The sequence below is a fragment of the Peromyscus maniculatus genome, chromosome 2, assembly GCF_049852395.1.
Source record: "Peromyscus maniculatus bairdii isolate BWxNUB_F1_BW_parent chromosome 2, HU_Pman_BW_mat_3.1, whole genome shotgun sequence".
In the NCBI taxonomy this organism is placed as follows: Eukaryota; Metazoa; Chordata; class Mammalia; order Rodentia; family Cricetidae; genus Peromyscus; species Peromyscus maniculatus.
In genome coordinates, this window is record NC_134853.1 from 123,894,827 (window position 1) to 123,913,616 (window position 18,790).

At 41.6% G+C, this 18,790-nt stretch overlaps 1 protein-coding gene across 8 annotated transcripts in view; it reads right to left on the reverse strand.

Annotated features, from left to right (window-relative positions):
- Nucleotides 1-909: 909 nt before the first annotated feature.
- C2H1orf141 (chromosome 2 C1orf141 homolog) overlaps nt 910-18,790 on the reverse strand; it is a 60,256-nt gene continuing 42,375 nt past the window's right edge. For 2 of the 8 annotated variants that reach the window (XR_013049249.1, XR_013049251.1), the window contains exons 6-10: nt 13,413-13,554; nt 5,840-5,909; nt 4,503-4,692; nt 2,948-3,029; nt 910-1,977 (exon numbers count right to left, since the gene is read on the reverse strand). Coding sequence is in view for 5 of the 8 variants with exons in the window: in XM_042271513.2 (XP_042127447.2) it covers nt 1,408-1,977; nt 2,948-3,034; nt 4,503-4,692; nt 5,840-5,909; nt 13,413-13,554 (1,059 nt within the window). In the remaining 3 variants the exon portion in view is untranslated. Of the gene's footprint in view, nt 1,978-2,946; nt 3,035-4,502; nt 4,693-5,839; nt 5,910-13,412; nt 13,555-18,790 lie in introns of those variants that run through there. The other 6 variants (XM_042271515.2, XM_076564624.1, XM_042271513.2 and 3 more) reach the window with 4 other exon arrangements.

Genomic DNA, 18,790 nt, shown 5'->3' on the forward strand with positions numbered 1-18,790 from the left:
ATTTTTTCAAGACAGGCTTTCTCTGTATAGTTTTGGAGCCTGTTCTGTAGCCCAGGCTGGCCTCGAACTCACAGAGATCCCACTGGCTCTGCCTCCCGAGTGCTGGGATTAAAGGCATGCGCCACCACCACCCAGCCGAATTTCTTGATTTTCTTGGTGCTTCCAGAGACTCTGTTTTCTTTTCTGACCTAGTGTGGGAGTTGGGGGGAAAGTATTCTGCTTTATAGTAAACTGGAAAACAAAGAAAATGGGCATAACGGAGAGGAGACCGGGGGTTTGGGGTGAGAAAGGTGACCTGAGTGTCTTCTTGGCTGCTGTAGCGGCCACCTCCACAGGTGGTCCCGAGATTCCTGCCCTGCCTAGTCTGCAGCTGAACCATTGGCCTCCAGCGTCTCTTAATTGGATGCTTCTGATCAAACCTGCTTCTCCTCAAGTTCCAGTCAACCCTGGAAGACCCTTCTCTTACCTACTGTTGCCTTTTAATTATTGAAAATAATAAATCATTACTTATTTTCACATTAAATTATTTGTGATAAAATTATAAGTTAAACAGTCTTTTGTGGGTTAACCTTGGAATTTATCACTACCAGCTTTTTTTTTTTTCAAGATGAGAATTAAACCAAGGGTTTTGTGCATTCTAGAAATGTGTTGTAGGCTAAAAGCCTAGCCACTTGCCTTCAAAGACTGTATTTAAGTGAAAAAAAAAATATGTGGGACCCAAAGGAAAGGTATTCCAAATGAACTTGGGAGTAATTTGAATTCAAGAAGAGTCCTGTCTTTATACTGTTTGAGTCAACAAGAAAGAGTAATATGAAACAATGTATTTTAGAATACTCTACCACAATTAACTCATTTATGGACCTTACTCATTTAAGTTATTCCACAACTCAGTAATGAAGTTCCAAATAGTTCTGACAGGTTTTATGAAGCCTTTTTAATCACATGCACTGCTTACGTGGCACTGTTTCCCCATGAGTCTCTAAAACACGGATCTACTATTGACTGCACAGTCAGTAAATTAATGGTACATCTGTCTTGACATTCAATCATTTGTTTGTTGATGGTTTTTGGCTTCTGACAGCAGCTTTCTCATCAATCTCCGCCATAGTTCGTACTGAATGAGAATGTCCTGTAGCCAACGGAGATGTCTAATATGTATAATTGAGATAAGTCATGAATGGGCTAGAGAGATGGCTCAACCATTAAAAGCTAGGCTGACAACCAAAACTGTTATAAATTAATCTCTCTTGTTGATAATTCCCTAATTCCATCCTTATGTTAGCTAACACTGCTGATTGTGTACTTCATCCAACAGTTCGTGAATAATCAGTCAAGAATTTCTTCTATGATCTTGGAACTTGGTTCTTCTTGTTTTTAAGTCTTGCCGTGTAACTGATTCTTTATAGGTCATTTGTTTTTCCAGGTTAGCAGGTTATCTAGTGGGGTTATGTTGTTTAGTTTACGTATTTCAAGTATATTTTTCAGAGGCTTTGAGTCATACTTAATAGGTAAAGTAGTGAATTTGCGTTTGGGTGGTGGTTTTGCTTTGGTAAATATTCTTTGAAATCCATCTGCCTTAGCACTCTTTTCTTGAGTAGCATCTTTATCAAAGTAACCTGCAAATCTTTTCGTTAAGCTAGAAAAAGTTCGAGATAAATTATAAAGTGTGTTCGGAGGTCTTTTTTCGGAAGCCAGACTATCGTGTTTCCTCTTTCGTTTCTCCTTTATACTCTTTTGCACCTGTTTAGTAGAGAAGAAGGACAAGTCTTTGTGTTGTGATACAGGCTTAGTTCTTTGAGGCTCAGAAACAGTACTGGGCTCATCATTAAATAAAGCTTTGGCCATGTCACAGTTTTTTTCTAGAACAATATTCTTCCTTGTATATGTGATTACATAGGGAGTGAATCTTTTTATCATGATCAACATTTCTATATAGGCTGCATCATAGAAAATTAATGGATTTGTGTGGCTTTCTTCCTGTATAGCAAACAAACAAACAAACAAAAACACTGAGTCATAAGTCTATTGAGGCAAAGCTATATATGTATTTTAAGCATGAAAATAAATTTGTAAAATATCTTAAATGACTATATAGAGAGGTACATGATATCAACAAAAATAACATTCAAATACATAAAAAAAAGGTGCTTTTCTATGACACACTGCCTTCTCAAAATTTGAAGCCTTGGCCTTCTTAAATCCTTTCTGAAATAAGGTGAGGTATGCAGAAGTAAGTACTTAAGTTCTTAGGGTATTGTGAATTGAGAGAAGAGAGTTAGTAAGAAAGAACACTATGTGGGTGTTTCTTAAAAGTCTATGCTCTAGAAATAAAAGGAACATACCCCCTAAAATGGATTGAGTCAAAGATCTAAAGACATAAATGAATATAAGCCCAAATAACCATATATGGCTATTCTAATTTTAAATTTGAATTACACCTATTATTGGGATGTTTACAATTGTACCTTAGGACTTACTAGAATACTTGGTAAAAGTGTTTAATATATATTTGAATAAAGTAGCCAAAGTAATACATAGATATAAAAATAGAACATGCTTTATTATAGTAATAGCAAAATTTATAAAAGTTTTTTTTAATTATTACCCCCACATTGGCATAATTAATTTTCACAATCCCTAATTCTTTCTCTAGGAAAAAAACTATTTCAACGGAAACTAGTAAAATATGCATATTACCAGTATGTGCTTTGCAAATCTTAAGTCAATAATTTCTACATTAAAAATGCCGGGCGGTGGTGGCGCACGCCTTTAATCCCAGCACTCGGGAGGCAGAGGCAGGCGGATCTCTGTGAGTTCGAGGCCAGCCTGGTCTCCAAAGCGAGTTCCAGGAAAGGCGCAAAGCTACACAGAGAAACCCTGTCTCGAAAAACCAAAAAAAAATAAAAAATAAAAAATAAAAAATAAATAATAGAGATTTATTTCTCACAGCTTTGAAGGCCAGAGAGTCCAGACTTGAAGATGGAATTGATGTGGTGCCTTCTCTGTCCTGGAGAGTTAACACTGTCTCACTGTCCTTGTGCAGGAGAAGATATAAAGGCAAAAACAGCCCAGTCAGTTCCCTGGAGTCCTTTGTAAGAGTACTGACCCATTCCTGAGAGCTGGGGCACTCCCCTCATAAAAGTCTGTCCCCTTGTGACTATTACACTAGATCTTAAGCCCAGCTTATGGATCTGGGGCAACAGAGACATTCAAACCACATCAGCAGCCATACTTGGCATAGGCATTCTGCCACTTTACCTGGCCACTGGGAAAGAGAGCCATGCTCACTGATTTCTTAGATGACAAAGACTTAGGACAAGAAGAAGCCAGGGAGGGGCCAGAGATAGGCAGAGAGAAAGAACGGTGGTGGGGGAAGCTGGCACAAAGGATTGGTTAGGGACCATTACAGGCTGTCTGGACTGGGAGATGGCCTGGAAGGGGACCTCAACTGAGGCAGAGCTTCTCTCTTCCATATTAAACTCTGACATTTGCTCTGTCTTGGGCCTAGAGCTCCATTCAGCTGAATGAGGAGAGCCACAGCTGGTTCCTCAGCTTGAGGTCCCCTAGACATTGAGCAAGTCACTGTCTTGTACTAACTACAGTGACCTGGGAGGTCTCTAGGTAGAATAAATTAAGACAGAAGCAGAGCAGGAACCAAGGGCAGTGAGGCTGACTGAGCCCTGGACAGCAAGCCAGGGGTGGTCTTTCCCAGGACGAAATCAGAAATTAGATTGATGGTATACAAGTGTTCTTAGCATGAAATATATCCTAATGGCTGTGATTCCCAAAAAGATGACCAGAGAACCAGTTTTACTATCCTTTGGTGATAAACATATTACCAACTTAGCCACAACAGTGGCCTTTGCATTAGTTTTGGTTTATCCAGCACTGTAGGTAATTCCCATACTATAAGGCAGTGGTTCTCAACCTTCCAAATGCTGCAACCCTTTAAGTCAGTCCCTCATTTTGTAGTAACCCCTGACCATAAAACTATTTTGTTGCTACTTTATTGCTGTAATTTTGTTACTGTTATGAATCATAATGTAAATATCTGATATGCAGGATATCTGATATGCAACCCCAAAGGAGTCACAACCCACAGGTCGAGAACCACTGCTATAATGCCCATGCATTGTCAGACATAGGAACTATTTTCACCAGCCTTCCTGGAATTAGGGAATGAGACTCTGCCAATCAGATCATCTATATGCATCTTCAGTTTAGAAGGAGTTGCCATAAAAAGCTAGGGACTGGGGGCTGGGGGGAACTAGTCTATTTAGGATTGCAGAAGCTATAGAGGTCTTAGAATGTGTCCCTGCTCTCTAGCATCAAAGTTGTTCATTGTGACCTGTGACTGTAGCAGAAACTCAACAAAGCAGAGTGGGCTGTATTTGGATGATTCCTAACAAGATAGACTTCAAGTCACATTGAAGTCACGTTGTCTTTTTAGCCTTCCCAGAGGCCTGTGGTGTTCATTTTTACCGAACAGTAGCAGATATTACCATGGAATAAAGCACTGTCTCTGTTGGACCAACGTCAATTATCTTGATTGTAGGATTATCCAGTACATCCTCAAAGATCAAGGGGAGTAAGGTGCTCTGTTTTACTGGACAAAGTGTTCTTGCTTGGTTATCTCTGGTTGGCTCATTTTCTTTTGTAACAGAATCCTTTACCAGTGGATGATCCTTTCTCCTGAAAATGAACATAGTTTAGGGATCAGATTATAGGGGCAATTTCAGCTAATTAGCTCTCTCTCTCTCCTCTCTCCTCCTCTCTTCTCTCTCTCTCTCTCTCTCTCTCTCTCTCTCTCTCTCTCTCTCTCTCTCTCTCTCTCTCTCTTTCTCTGTTACTGCCAATATCCCCACTGATCCAGTAGACATTAATCAACTTGACAGGGCCATCCCTCCCTGCCTGGTTTGTGGGAGAAGCACCGGGAGGAAGCCAGACAGTTGCCTGGGTACCTGTAGACTTTGAGTGGGGAGCGTGCTGTGAAGCTGAGTGGAGCACTATGGGAAGAGAGACATCTGACACAGCCTTTTCTGGGGCTTCTTAACAGTTTGGTTAAGAGGGTGAACAGTGTGCATGGGCACAAAGAGTGAAAGAGTTTTTGTCTCCAGATTCCTTTGATTTACACGGGAAGTGGGCTTTTCATTGTAGGCTTTGGAGGTAACCCGTAGTGCAAATTTGGCAAAGATGAGGTAGAGAGCCTCATTCTCAGAGGGCAAGGATGGAGGAGATGACAGAGCCTCAGAAAACCTGTCCTCTCTGTGAGTCCTCAGAGTGGACCCTGACCAACTTCGTCGAGAACTGACCATGAGCTCATAAGCCACATATAATCAGCAGCAGGAGAGATCTGGCTCTGACCCTGGTCCGGTACCTTGATTTCCTTTTCCCAAAGTTCATTAGGGTCCCGGACTCATGCATACTCCACAGATACTGTCTTGTAAGAACAGAAGGGCAAGTTAAGCCCAAGGAGCCCATCCATCATTGGTCCAAAGTTGTAAGTAGGGTTTTTGCTCCATTATACAGAGATGCTGATGAGAATAATCTAGATGTTATACAAAAAACAAAACCACTTTTTCATCTCTATGTGGAAGCATAACTACGTCTGTGCCTACTGCAAAAACATAGCTATATTCTCTGTCTCCACTTGACTGTGCTCAGGTCCAGATGCACTGCCCATTAGCTGTCTGGCCTGGGACTCCTCCTTTGATGAAGGAGTAAATGTTAGTCATAAGCCAGGAAAAAGATCATTTTTCCGTATTACACAAGGCAGAACTTATTCTACTGGAGCCATCATTGAACAGTATTAAGTATTAACATTTCAAAAGTAAATTACCCTTTTTCCATAGAACCTGTTGAATGGTCTGTAGAGTACATGGACTTCTTAGCTCTCTTTTCATTTTGATCTGAAATCACAGATTTTCATAAAAGATACGTTAAATTTGTGCTACCTGGAAAATGTCTGTATGAAATACCTTATAGTTTAAGATAACATAGAAAACATCTGGTGTAGTGGAAAATCTGTAGTAGGTTGTTGTTGCGTACATCATGTGAGTGACCATGGAGGCCAGAAGTGTCAGATCCCCTTGGAGCTGAAGTTACAGGTATTTGTGAATTGTCTGATGTTGGGGCTGGCAATCAAAATCAAATCAGTAAGTGCTCTCACCACTGAGCCATTTTGCCATCCATACATCTTGAGTGAATAAGGTAGAAGAAAAGATAAAGACTTCAGTGTTCAGCTAGGACAGTGGAAACATAAAAGTAGCCTTAGAGAGTTTCCATGGAAAAAGATTGTTTTTTTTTTTAATGTTTTTTGATGCAAGGTCTCATGTGGCCAAGGCTAGATCCGTATTCCCTATGTAGTTGGGGAGGGCCTTGAACTTCTGATTGTTTTTCCTCTATTTCCCATATGCTAGAATCATAGAAATGTACTAGCATACCTGGTTTTATGCAGTGCAGGAGAACCTAGGGCTTCATGTAGGCTAGGCAAATGTCTTACTAAGTGAGCTGTATTTCCATCCCAGAAAAGCATATTTTAAATATTTCTACTATGTCAAGTCACATGACCAATAGGAAGCCTGGGATACTCAAACAAGTTGGTATGGAGAGAAGTCACTTAGCAGATAGCAAATAGATCTTACCACCTGACATGAGGAAGTCTTCAAGGCTAAATTCTTCCAGGTATATCTAGTGGCCACTCCAGAATTTTATTGCCTTTTTAAATGATTCCAAATACATACTGTTTTAGTAATTGTTCTATTGCTGTTAAGAGACACCATGATCAAGACAACTCATAGAAGAAAGCATGTAATTAGGCAGAGGTGGGGGGCTTTCTTACAGTTTCAGAGGGTTAGTCCATAATGAAGGGAGAAAGCAGACACAGTGTTGAAGCTGTACCTGAGAGCTTTACATCCTGATTGGAAGGCAGCAGGCAGAGACACTGGTATGGGTGTAGGCTTTTAAAACCTCAATCCCATCCCCAGTGTGCTATGGATATTACTCTATGTAAATAAAACACTGATGGCCAGTGACCAGGCAGGAAGTATAGGCGGGACAAAGAGAGAGAAGAATTGGGGAAACAGGAAGAAGTGGGGAGAGATACTGCAGCCACCGCCAGGAGAAGAGCATGTAAAGATGCCGGTAAGCCACCAGCCACGTGGCAAGGTATAGATTTATAAAAATGGGTTAATTTAAGATAAAAGAACAGTTAGCAAGAAGCCTGCCACGGCCATACAGTTTATAAGTGCGACAAGCGTCTGAGTGATTATTTTATAAATGGATTGTGGGACTGCGGGGCTTGGGGAACCTGGAGAGAAGCCCTCCAGCAACACCAGTGATACACCAACTCCAACAAAGACATACCTCCTAATCTTTTCCAAACAGTTCATCAACTGGGTACTAAGTAGGTGGGTGGGGGGCCAAAACAACTTGACCACACAACTGCCATGACAAGCTTAGAGGCCCAAAGAGCTTCTGTGACAGACTTACTGGCAGGCAACACCTGGATCCAGGAGAAGCTATGAGCTGACCTCACCTAAGGAAGGCCTGCATCTAAGGGTAAATACCTGACATTCCAAACATTCCCTATACCCCTAGACAAATGTCAGCCAATCAGGCTCCTGGACCCTGGAAATCCCCTCACCCCAACCTCTGCTATAATAAAAACCCCACCCTGCCTGGGCTTGGGGTTCTCTGCATTGGACAGAGAGTCCAAGCTCCAAGCTTGAAATAAAGGCTCTTCGCTTTTACATATGGGATTCAGTCCCTGTGGTAGTGTTTTGGGGGTCCCCGTGATCTGGGCATAATACTAAATGATAGAATTCCTAGCCACTCCCCAAACTACATGGCCACGCATGCAGTCGCTGGCAAGATGCTTAGTCATCCCAGGGCCTTACGTATAATCTATGCGCATGTGTGGCATAGCTATGTAAGCCCATATGTGCATTGCTGGGGAGGAGGGGACCTATGAAAGCAGTTCCATTTATTCCTCCCCCCTCTTCCTGCACAGACATTCCATAGGCCTATGCACATCTTTCTTATTCCCTCCCCTTAATTAAATTCTTATAGTGGGTTTTGTTGTACCTCATGGCTTTTCTCCAATGGTAAACAGTACCACTTAATGAATAACACTCAGCATGCAAATATATTAGCTCATTGGTGCCATTGTTCAATCAAACCATCATATCCCACTCCCTGCCTCCATAGGCTTGTAGCTATATCATAATGCAAAAATGCATTCAGTCCAATTTAAAAGTCCCCATAATCTTTCAGCCTCAAGGCTGCTTAAAAATCCAAAGTCTCTTCTGAGACTCAAGGCAGTCTCTTGACTGTAACCCCTTGTAAAATTAAAATTAAAAAGCAGCTCACATACTTCCAACATATAATGATATGGAATATATGTTACCATTCCAAAAAGGAGGAAAGGGAGCACAGTGAGGAAATACTGGGCCAGCAAGATTGAAACTCAGCAGGACAAACTCCAAATTCTGCATCTCCATGCCTGATCTCCAACTCCTTTCAGCTTTGTTGACCACACCACACTTTTTTCTTTTGGGCTGGTTCCACACCCAGTCTGCAGCTTTCCTAAGCAGGTATCTCATGGCTCTGGCATCTCCAACATCTCGGGATCTCCAGTGCAATCCAGGCTTCACCCACACAGCTCCATGCAATGGCCTTTCTGGACTTCCATCAGGAATTGCACTGTTAAACTCCTAGCCTCGGTGGCTTTCTTTAACAGTGGAGGAAGATTCCATAGCCCCTATCCCCTTGACGTTCAAGCCAGAACCACTTAGCTGAAGCTGCCAAGTTCTATTGCTTGCTGGGGCTAGAACCTGGGACACCCCACCCAGCCCCCAGGATTTACATTTGCATAAACTTGGACTTCTTGATGATGTCTAGGCCAAGGAAATCCTTCCGGTTAATTCTTTTCACAACTGCAGGTGGTGTTTTGCCCTGAGAATTCTGTAGGCTGGAACCTCCAGCTCACTCCTGCCTGATCCAGAAAGCCCCTTTCCTCCCTCTCCAAACCCCGCCCTCTCAGAGAGTCTCCAACAAAGAAAAGGTGCCAAAAAGCCCAGTTCTGTATTCTTGAAGGCTGTGGCAGCTCCTCCCAGGAAGTTGCCAGTAGCCCAAGACCGCACCTAAAGCAGTCAGTTTTTGATCATACTTGGGCACAAACCCAGCTTGTGGAGGACACGTCATCACCCCCTCGCCTACAAAGTATATATGCTCCCAGCTCTGTAATTTCTCTGGGCCCAATCTCTGGGGCCAGAGGGCTCACCTAGGAGTTGCATCATTCAAATATACCTGTTCTTTTGTTTTTTTGGCTTCATCTGGCTTACTGTGTCAGCAGAGAAGCCTATTATCGCATTACAGAAAACCTATTAGGTACCACTTCCTTTATTCTATTTTGAATCAGGTCTTTCTTTAAACTTTTAATCTTGAGCACAGGACCTGGCTTCAGCATTACATTTTCTGTGTTTTTTTTTTCTCTCCTCAGACTGTATATTTTTATTTCTTTTTGCCCAGCTTGCTCCTTTTTGTTGTAGAACTACATGAGTGATCACTAATAACCACACAACACAATCAATATATTTGATCTCTTAAAAATCTTCTGTTGATGTCATTCATTCAAAACTTTTCAATTTAGCCTCCAGAAATCTTTTGGACAAGGGCAAAAAGCAGCCACATTCTTTGTCAAAATGTCACAAGAATGATCTCTAATATTATTCTCCATAGAAACCTCTTGAGCTGGACTGCCATAGTCCGTTTATCTCTCAGCACTTCTTTCTCTCTTGCTCCTACTAGGATGGCCCATTATACTCTGCTTAAAGAATTCAACCACTTTTCTAGTCCAAAGTCCCAAAGTTTTCCACATTCCTTCAAAGAACAGTATGTTCAGGCTTGCACACCAATATGGCACTCCCTGGTACCAACTTCCATCTTACTGTTTGTTCTATTGCTGTGAAAAGACACCATGACCAAGGCAACTCTTGTAAAAGAAAGCATGTAACTGGGGGCTTGCTTATAGTTTCAGAGAGCTAGTTCATAATGAAAGCAGGAAGTGTACAGGCATGGCTCTGGAATAGTAGCTGAGAGCCCTACATCCTGATCTAGAAGCAGCAAGCAGAGAGACAGAGACAGAGAGACAGGCATGCAGTGTGCCTGTCATGGGCTTTTGGAACCTCAAAGCCCATCCCCAGTGGCAGACCTCCTGCAATAAGCCCACACACACCTCCTAATCCTTCCCAAATAGTTTGTCAACTGGGACTAGGCATGCAAGTATATGAGCCTATGAGGCCTATTCTCATTCAAACCACCACACATACTGTTAGTGAGACATTCTGCTTTTTCTTGTCATCAAGTAGTTTCATTTTCATATATTGATCTGAACTCTTTTCCACATCCTAGCAAACATCACGATTGGTATTATTTGTAGAGTACTCACTCAAGAGTGACAGCAAAATAAAGACATTTTGGAAAAACAAGGGTCAAAAGAGTTAACAGCACAGCACTTCACGAATCCCATTGTCAGCTGAAGAAAGTCAATGTGAACACAGAAGGCTGTGTGCAGGAGCTGGTGGTGGGCACACACTTGGAGAAGTTATGCTGTATGTCCAATTATTATTGACATTTTAAACTAGCATCTGGAGTGATGGATAAATAGTTCAGTGGATACAGCACTTACCATGCAAGCTTGAGGACAATAGTTCAGAAATCCTGTTTGTAATTCTACCACTGGGAAAGTAGAGATAGATCCCCAGAGTGAGCTTGCTAGCTAAACCAGCCATATTGGTAAGCTCTGCATTTAACTGAAAGGCCCTGTCTCAATGAATGAGGTGGACAGTGAGCATTGAGGAATGCTCCTGACATCAACTTCAGGCTACCAACCATGTACACACTCAGCACACCATGCAAACACACACATATTCGCACCACATGCTCCAAAAACTAATATTTTTAATTTTAAATTACATTTTATTGGTATTTGTTGTATTGGTACAAGTTCTTTTCTCAGTTATTCTGACAATTACATTTTCAGTATCTTAGACTGGTGTAGTGTTGGTTTTTTGTTTCCTTTTTAACTTCAAAAATATTTATTTCTTGTTTATGGGTATTTTCCCTGCATGTGTGTCTGTGCTCTGTGTTCATGAGTGGTGCCTGCAAAAGCCAGAAGAGGGCATGGGATCCCTGGGACTGACAGATGGTGGTGAGCTGCCATATGGATGCTGAGAATTGAACCTGGGTCCTTTGGAAGAGTAGCCAGTGGTCTTAACTACTGAGCCATCTCTCCAGTCCCTAACTTTGATTAAAAAATATTTTTGTATTAGATCTTTGAAATTTTCATAAAACATGTTTTGATCCTACTCACCTCTCCTCCAGCACTTCCCAGATCCAACTCCCCTACTCTCATCCCCCATTTTTGGAACCCATGAAGAGTAAGTAGTACTTCCCAAATATTCTTGGATGTGTGGTATTCACTGGACTTCAGTCAGCTTCCGAGGGCCTACACTCTTTGAGAAAACTGGTTCTCCCTTTCCCAGAAGCTATCCATTGCCAATAGGTACATGGCGAGGGGTAAAGTTTCATGCCCAGTCCCCCTCTCCACACTGGCATTTGGTCTGGCTTGGGCTGGCACAGGTCTTGTGCATACTGTCAGAACCACTGTGAGTTCCTGTGTGCAGCTGCCCTGCTGTGTCTGGAAGACTCTGTTTGCTTGTAGCTGTCTTTGCTTTATTGAGGTATAATGTATATGGAATAAAATGTTCACATCTTACACATATAGTTTGGAGAATCGTGACACCATATTCGTTTAAACCTAAGCCTTATATCAAGACTCCAAAGATGGACTTTTGGGAAGTGGGGGAGGAATCACCAGGCCTCTTTATTTGCTCTTCTTCCCAATATGGCCACACTGTATGTATCTTCTTTTTCTGCATGTTTGGTGGCAAGTTAATCACAGAAGGTAGGAGAGATCAAAGGATCCCATGTAGCTGCTAGGATGACTTTCTTCCAGGGAGCTTTTTTTTTTTTTTCTGCTTACATTCCACCTTCAACCAGCATCTGAACAACTGGACTTTGTTTTAGACTTGAGGAAGTTTGACCTTTAATAAGTTTCTCCCTGATCTTTGTACTCTGGACTTCATCTTCACTTTAGTTTTGAGTCTCCATTGAGCTCTAGAAGTTCTCCCTGAGCTATTTTGGTGACTGGCTTGGTTTTTCTGAGCTGTTTTGCTTCTGTTGGACATTTAGGCTATATGTCCCTTGTATGGTAGTGTAGCTAGAGTTTTCCTGGTCCTGCTTGGCCCACGGTCAGGACAAATCTCTCTCACCCACCAGTCCTACAGTCACTCAGACACAACCAAGTAAACACACAGAGACTTATATTGCTTACAAACTGTATAGCCGTGCCAGGCTCCTTGTTTTCTAGTTCTTCTATCTTAAATTAACCCATTTCTATAAATCTATACCTTGCCACATGGCTCGTGGCTTACCAGTATCTTACATGTTGATACTCATGATGGCAGCTGGCAGCATCTCCCTGCCAGCCTTCCACTTCCCAGAATTCTCTTCTCTGCTTGTCCCACCTATACTTCCCGCCTGTCCACTGGCCAAACAGCATTTTATTTATACAGAGCGATATCCACAGCATGGTAGGCTTTGTTTTGAGGCTGTGCTGTGCCATTGCGGTTCTGCTGAGCCATTTAAGACAAAGAAACAAGGTCTCTATTGTGGTTTGTGCAATGACAAATAAGAAGTTTGGGGTGTGTGAGATGGCTCCAGAGGTAAACGTACTTGCTGCCAAGTCTGGTGACTCAAGTTTGATACCCAGAACTAGGTGGATAAAAGAAGAAAACCAAGTCCCTCATGTTGTCCTTTAGCTTTTACACATGCAAAGTAGGATTCATGTACACACATATATGCATACACACAACATAAAATATAAGTGTAATGTTTAAGTGTTTACTATCTTAATTCTATCCTTTATTCTCCCTAGGGGGAATTTTTACCTGACCAGTCTTTTGTGAACTTTGATTTTTAAGCAGTGATGAAGACAGGAGATGGAAACAGGTTAGGCATATTGGGAGCAAGCACCCTAAAAGCAAACAGCTTCAAATCTTGTTCTTGGCCAGAGCAGATGTATTTGGTTCTGTTCTGACTGGATGCCAGTAGTGCCAGACTGGAGCTCATAAAATAATTTGTAAATGGACTTGAAATAAGCAGAGGACTAAGGAATCCGGGCTTGACCATTTTTTTTCTAATAATAATAGATGTTACAAAGTAATGGCATATTATATTTATCCAACTAAACAGTGCTATTCCTTGGTTATATATTTTCTTAATGTTTATAATGTAGATTCTATGCTGTTACATTTTAGCTCTTTGATGTAAACATGCAATTTGTATACCTGTAAATGGAGTAGAGACTTTCTCCTCACTAGCATTGGATTGATTGGCGCCTGTAGGATACAGGATTGAAGACTCTGATGATCTTTTACACCGGTTTCTAGGTTCAGACTGTAGAAAATTCAAGGGATTTGCATATTCTGCCTAAACAGCAGGAGAAAAGGAGACCTCTTAGAAATTGTGTCTTTAGGCTAGGAAGCGTGCATGGGATCAACCTAGGCCCTCTGCATGTGAGTGACAGTTTGTACCTTAGTCTGTTTGTGGGGCTCCTAGCAGTGGGACCTGTCCCTGGCACTTGAGCTGGCTTTTGGGAACCCAATCCCCAAGCTGGGTTGCCTGGCCCAATCTTGATGCAGGGGGCGGAACTTGGTGCTGCCTCAACTTGATATGCCCTGCTGTGTTGACTACCTTGGGAGGCCTGCCCCTTTCTGAATGGAGACAGAGGAGGAGTGGATGGGGTGGGGAGGTAGGTAGAAGGGAGATGGGAGGGGGGAACAGGAGGAGAGGAGGGAGGGGAAACTGTGGTCGGTATGTAAAATAAATGAAAAAAATTTAATAAAACAATAAAAATAAAGAAATTGTGTTTTTCCATCTGTATGGGAATTTGTGCTTTATTGTTCAGGTTGTTTGTTTGTTTGTTTGTTTTTGGAAACAGAGTCTCATGGATCCTAGGCTGACTTTGAGCTATTTTGATTCTCCTGACTCCAACTCTTGAGCGCTCAGATTCCAGGTACGTGCCACACCCAGTTTATAGTACAGTAAGAATCAAACCTAGGGAATTGTGCACACCAGCTACATCCCCCCATCTTTAATTCCTTATATTTTGAATATCTAACTATGGTGGTATTTTATTTGTACTGAAATGTGATTTTAATTGTATGTTAATAAATAAAGTTGCCCGGGGGTCAGAGCTATTAGAGCCATAGCAAGAGCGTGGCGGTGGTGGCACACGCCTTTAATCCCAGCACTTGGTAGACAGAGCTAGGTAAGTCTCTGTGTGTTCAGGGACACAGCCAGCATTGGAGACATATGCCTTTAAGACCTGGAGGGCTGTATTTACAGGCAGTGACGAGGCAGTCACATGTTTGGGTTTACAACCAATGAGAAGGCAAAACAGAAAGACTATCTAAAGACAAACAGACAGGAAGCAGGTCTCTTTCGGAGAGGTAGGACCACTGCAGGAGGAAGGGTAAGGTTTTTAGCTCTGAGTTCTGACCTCTTGGCTTTCTCTTTTACATTGGTTCTGTGTTTCTTATTTAATAAGATGGTTAATTACATCTACATCTAACTACGATAACTACCAACTATTTTGTTCTTAAAATACTAGGGTTTTTTTTTTTTTTTTCAGTACTGGGAATTGAACCTAGGGCCTCATGGATGCTAGGCAGCTGTTTTAGCACTGAGCTTACAATTCAGAGCTGAGTGCTGTCAAATATGGTGTCTTATGTAATTCCCTGGGGTGGATGTTATCATTATACTTTATGAATAAGGAAAAAAACAAAAAGCAAAAAGCCAGGGAACTGCAGAGATTTGCCTAGGTTTGTGTTCACTAATGACCATTTGCCTTGTTAATGAAACTTGGACTTCATGTTCATAATAAAAATTTTTCTAAGGGGAAGTGAAGTTCAGACCCAGGAAAGCAGCCAGCTGTGTTTTAGCAGAAATGTCCACACAGAGGGGAACAACAGAACAGTGCAGAGTAGAGGACAAGAGGGTGAAGTGATACAGCAGGGCATTGTACATCCTTCTCTGGCCTCTGCCCACATGGACATGGATGCTTAGAACCCTCCAAACCTGTGCACACACACACACACACACACACACACACACACACACACACACACACACACCATAAAACAACAGCAGAACACACCAGGTTAAAGGGGTGGGGAAAGGTTTCCTGGAAAGGAATCCAGCACACAGAAGGTACTCCCAAAGACTGATATATGAGCTTACTCAAATTAAAATGCTTCTGCACAGCAAACTGTTCAGAGTAGAGAGGTGGTCTTCAGAATGGGAAGAAATGTTTGCTAGCTATACATCAGACAGGGAATTGTTGTATAGAATTCATAAATAACTATAATAAACACCAAGAAAATAAATCATCCAAATAGTAAGTAGGGAAATGAACTGAATAATTTTCAAAAGAAGAAATACAAATGGCCACTAAATATTTTAAAAAGTGTGCAATATCTTTAGTCATCACTTAAATAAAATTATAATCCCTTAGTATTCCATCTTGCTGGTAAGGACCTATTGCTGAAGACACACTTTTAACATACATATCACATTGAACATGGAGAGGTTGAGCTGGTACCTAACCAGAGTCTTCACCTCTACTGAATAGTGTTTATGGTACTGGAAGGTATTCTGCATGCTTCCAGGGGAGCAAACCCTTCCATTCTCAATAACGACCTGCCTATATGATACACATGTGTAACAGTGACACAAAAGTTGTGGGGGTAACCAGCGAATATCTGATTGGACTTTAGGCCTGCACCATGAGATGGAGCCCATATCCATTGCTGCTGGGAAGGAGAAGGCTGAGGCGGAGAGACACTGCAGCCGCCGCCATGACCAGCAGCATGTGAAGACGCCGGTAAGCCACCAGCCACGTGGCAAGGTATAGATTTATGGAAATGATTAATTTAAGATAAAAGAACAGTTAGCAAGAAGCCTGCCACGGCCATACAGTTTGTAAGCAATATAAGTCTCTGTGTTTACTTGGTTGGGTCTGAGCGGCTGTGGGACTGGCGGGTGACAAAGATTTGTCCTGACTGTGGGCAAAGCAGGAAAACTCTAGCTACACATTGCCACTTGGGTGGCCAAGAACCTGAGATTAGATAGCCCAGGGCACTCAGGGGAAAGCCAAATACTATTATTATGCTAAAGAAATATAGCAATAAAATGATTCCCATGACATATTGCTATACTCATTCATCAGTGCCTTGCTCAGCCACCATCAAAGAAGCTTCCTCCTGCAATAGATGAGAACAAATACAGAGACCCACAACTGGACAATGTGTAGCGTGAGAAACCTTAGAATACCCAATCCTACATGGGATATCTCCATCAAATCCCTCCCCTTAGGGCTCAAGGAACTTTGCCATAAAGGATGTGGAAAGAGTGTAATAGCCAGTGGGGATGGAGAACTCCAAGGAAACCATGTCTTCCAGAAACAACAGGACTGACATACATATGAACCCACAGAGACTGTAGCAGCACACACAGGGCCTGCACAGGTGCAAGCCAGATAATGGGGTCCCAGTGCTGAGAGGAGGAGAAGTGAACATGATCTCCCATCCCTGATAAGATGATATGTCCAAGGGACAACTGTTCACAAAGGAAAAAGAATAATTGTCTCCAATGGAGTCTCACTGGGTAACCAAACCACACTAGAGAATGCCCATGTCCAGCAGTAGACAGCCAACTCAAAATGAACTCAATGGTATTTTGGGAGTTTTTTTTTTTTTTTTTTGTCTGAGCCTTTTTTCTTAAACTTCTCTGTCTTTTGCTTGTACATTATGGTTTCTGGGAGTGAGGGGAGATCCCATCTTGCCCTAGTCAGAATGTCAAATACCAATAAAACATATTTTAACAAATGCTGCTGCTGATGATGATGTGGGGAAAGAGGAACACTTATACACTGTAGGTGGTAATGTAAATGATTACAGGCATGATGGCCATTAACATGGAGGTTCCTCCAAAAATAGAATGACTGTGTGACTGAGTTTTTCCACTCCCTGGTATATATTCAAAGGATGCTAAGCATTTCATCACAGAGGTACTAGAACTTCCATACTTATTGCTACACTACTCACAATAGCCAAGAAACAGACTCATTCAAGATCCTCATCAACAAATTAAAGAAGAAAGAAAATGTGTTATATAAGCATAGTAGAATTTTGTTCATCTATGAAGAAAAAGGAAGCCATGATATTTGCAAGAAATGAATGCAATGGGAAATCCTTATGTTAAGCAAAATAAGCCAGACTCATAAAAATACTAATGGTTTCTCTCATATGCAGACTCTAGGTATGCACACACACATACATAGATTATAAAAGTTGAGAGAACCATGAGAAGGAAGGTAGAGATCTTAAGGTAGGAAGGTGTCTTAGTTGTGGTTACTATTGCTGTGATGGAACACCATGACCAAAAAGCAAGTTGGGGAGGAAAGGGTTTATTTGGCTTGCATTCCATATAGCAGTTCATCATCAAAAGAAGTCGGAACAGGAACTCAAGTGGAAAGAATCTGGAGGCAGATGCTGATGCAGAAGCCATGGAGGGTGCTGCTTACTGGCTTGCTCCCCATGGCTTGCTCAGTCTGCCTTCTTATAGAATCTAGGACCACTAGCCACGGGATGGCACCACCCACAATGGGCTGGACCCTCTCCCACCTATCACTAATTAAGAAAATGCCCTACAGCATTTTCTCAATTGAGTTTCCCTCCTTTCAGATAACTCTAGCTTGTGTCAAGTTGACATAAGAGTAGCCAGCACAAGAAGGCTATAAGAAAACAAAATCTAAAAATACCGAGAGTGATGGAATACATGTAATGTGACAAACCCACAGTTGACATTGTACTCTACTCAGTAGGGAATGGTTTTTCTCTAATGTCATTAAGAAGACAATCAGTCTCCACTTTGACCAGATTTAGTCAACACAGGATTAGAACTTCTAGCCCAGAGCTAGCAGGCAATGGAAAGAAATTAAGAGTATCCAAATTGGAAGGGAGGTAGGCAAGTTGTTTCTGTGTACAGAAAGCAAGACCTTATTTATAGAAAAATGTAAAAATTAAAAAAACCATTATACTTGATTAACAAATTCAATAAAGTGGATGATACAAAATCTACATACAAACATTAGCCAGTAAAGCTGAAAGAAAAATTAAGAAAGCCATTATATTTCTATCTATCTATCTATCTATCTATCTATCTATCTATCTATCTATCTATCTATCTCCTAGCAATTTAATCAAGGAAATGAAAGAAAGTAAAGAAGGCACACACACATCTCTGAAAAGGAAAACATCCTATGTACGTGACTTGGAAGAATTACTAATGTTAAATTGTATACCCTGTCTAGCACAATCTACAGATTCACCTTATTTAGCTTCCAGTAACATCCTCCATAGCTATGTATAAAATCTCAAAATTTTATGGAATCACAAAGGCCCTAAATGGCCAAAGAAATCTTAAAAAGCTAGAAAAAGTAAAATACCTACGTCCAAAACATATCACCAAGTGCAACATGGTGGTATACATGCAAAGCCAAAACTTTGGGGGTTGGCATAGGAGTACCTTGAGCCTGGCTTGGCTGCCCAAAGAGCGTCTGTCTTTAAAGAACATGAGAGCTATAGTGCAACTCCTTACAGAA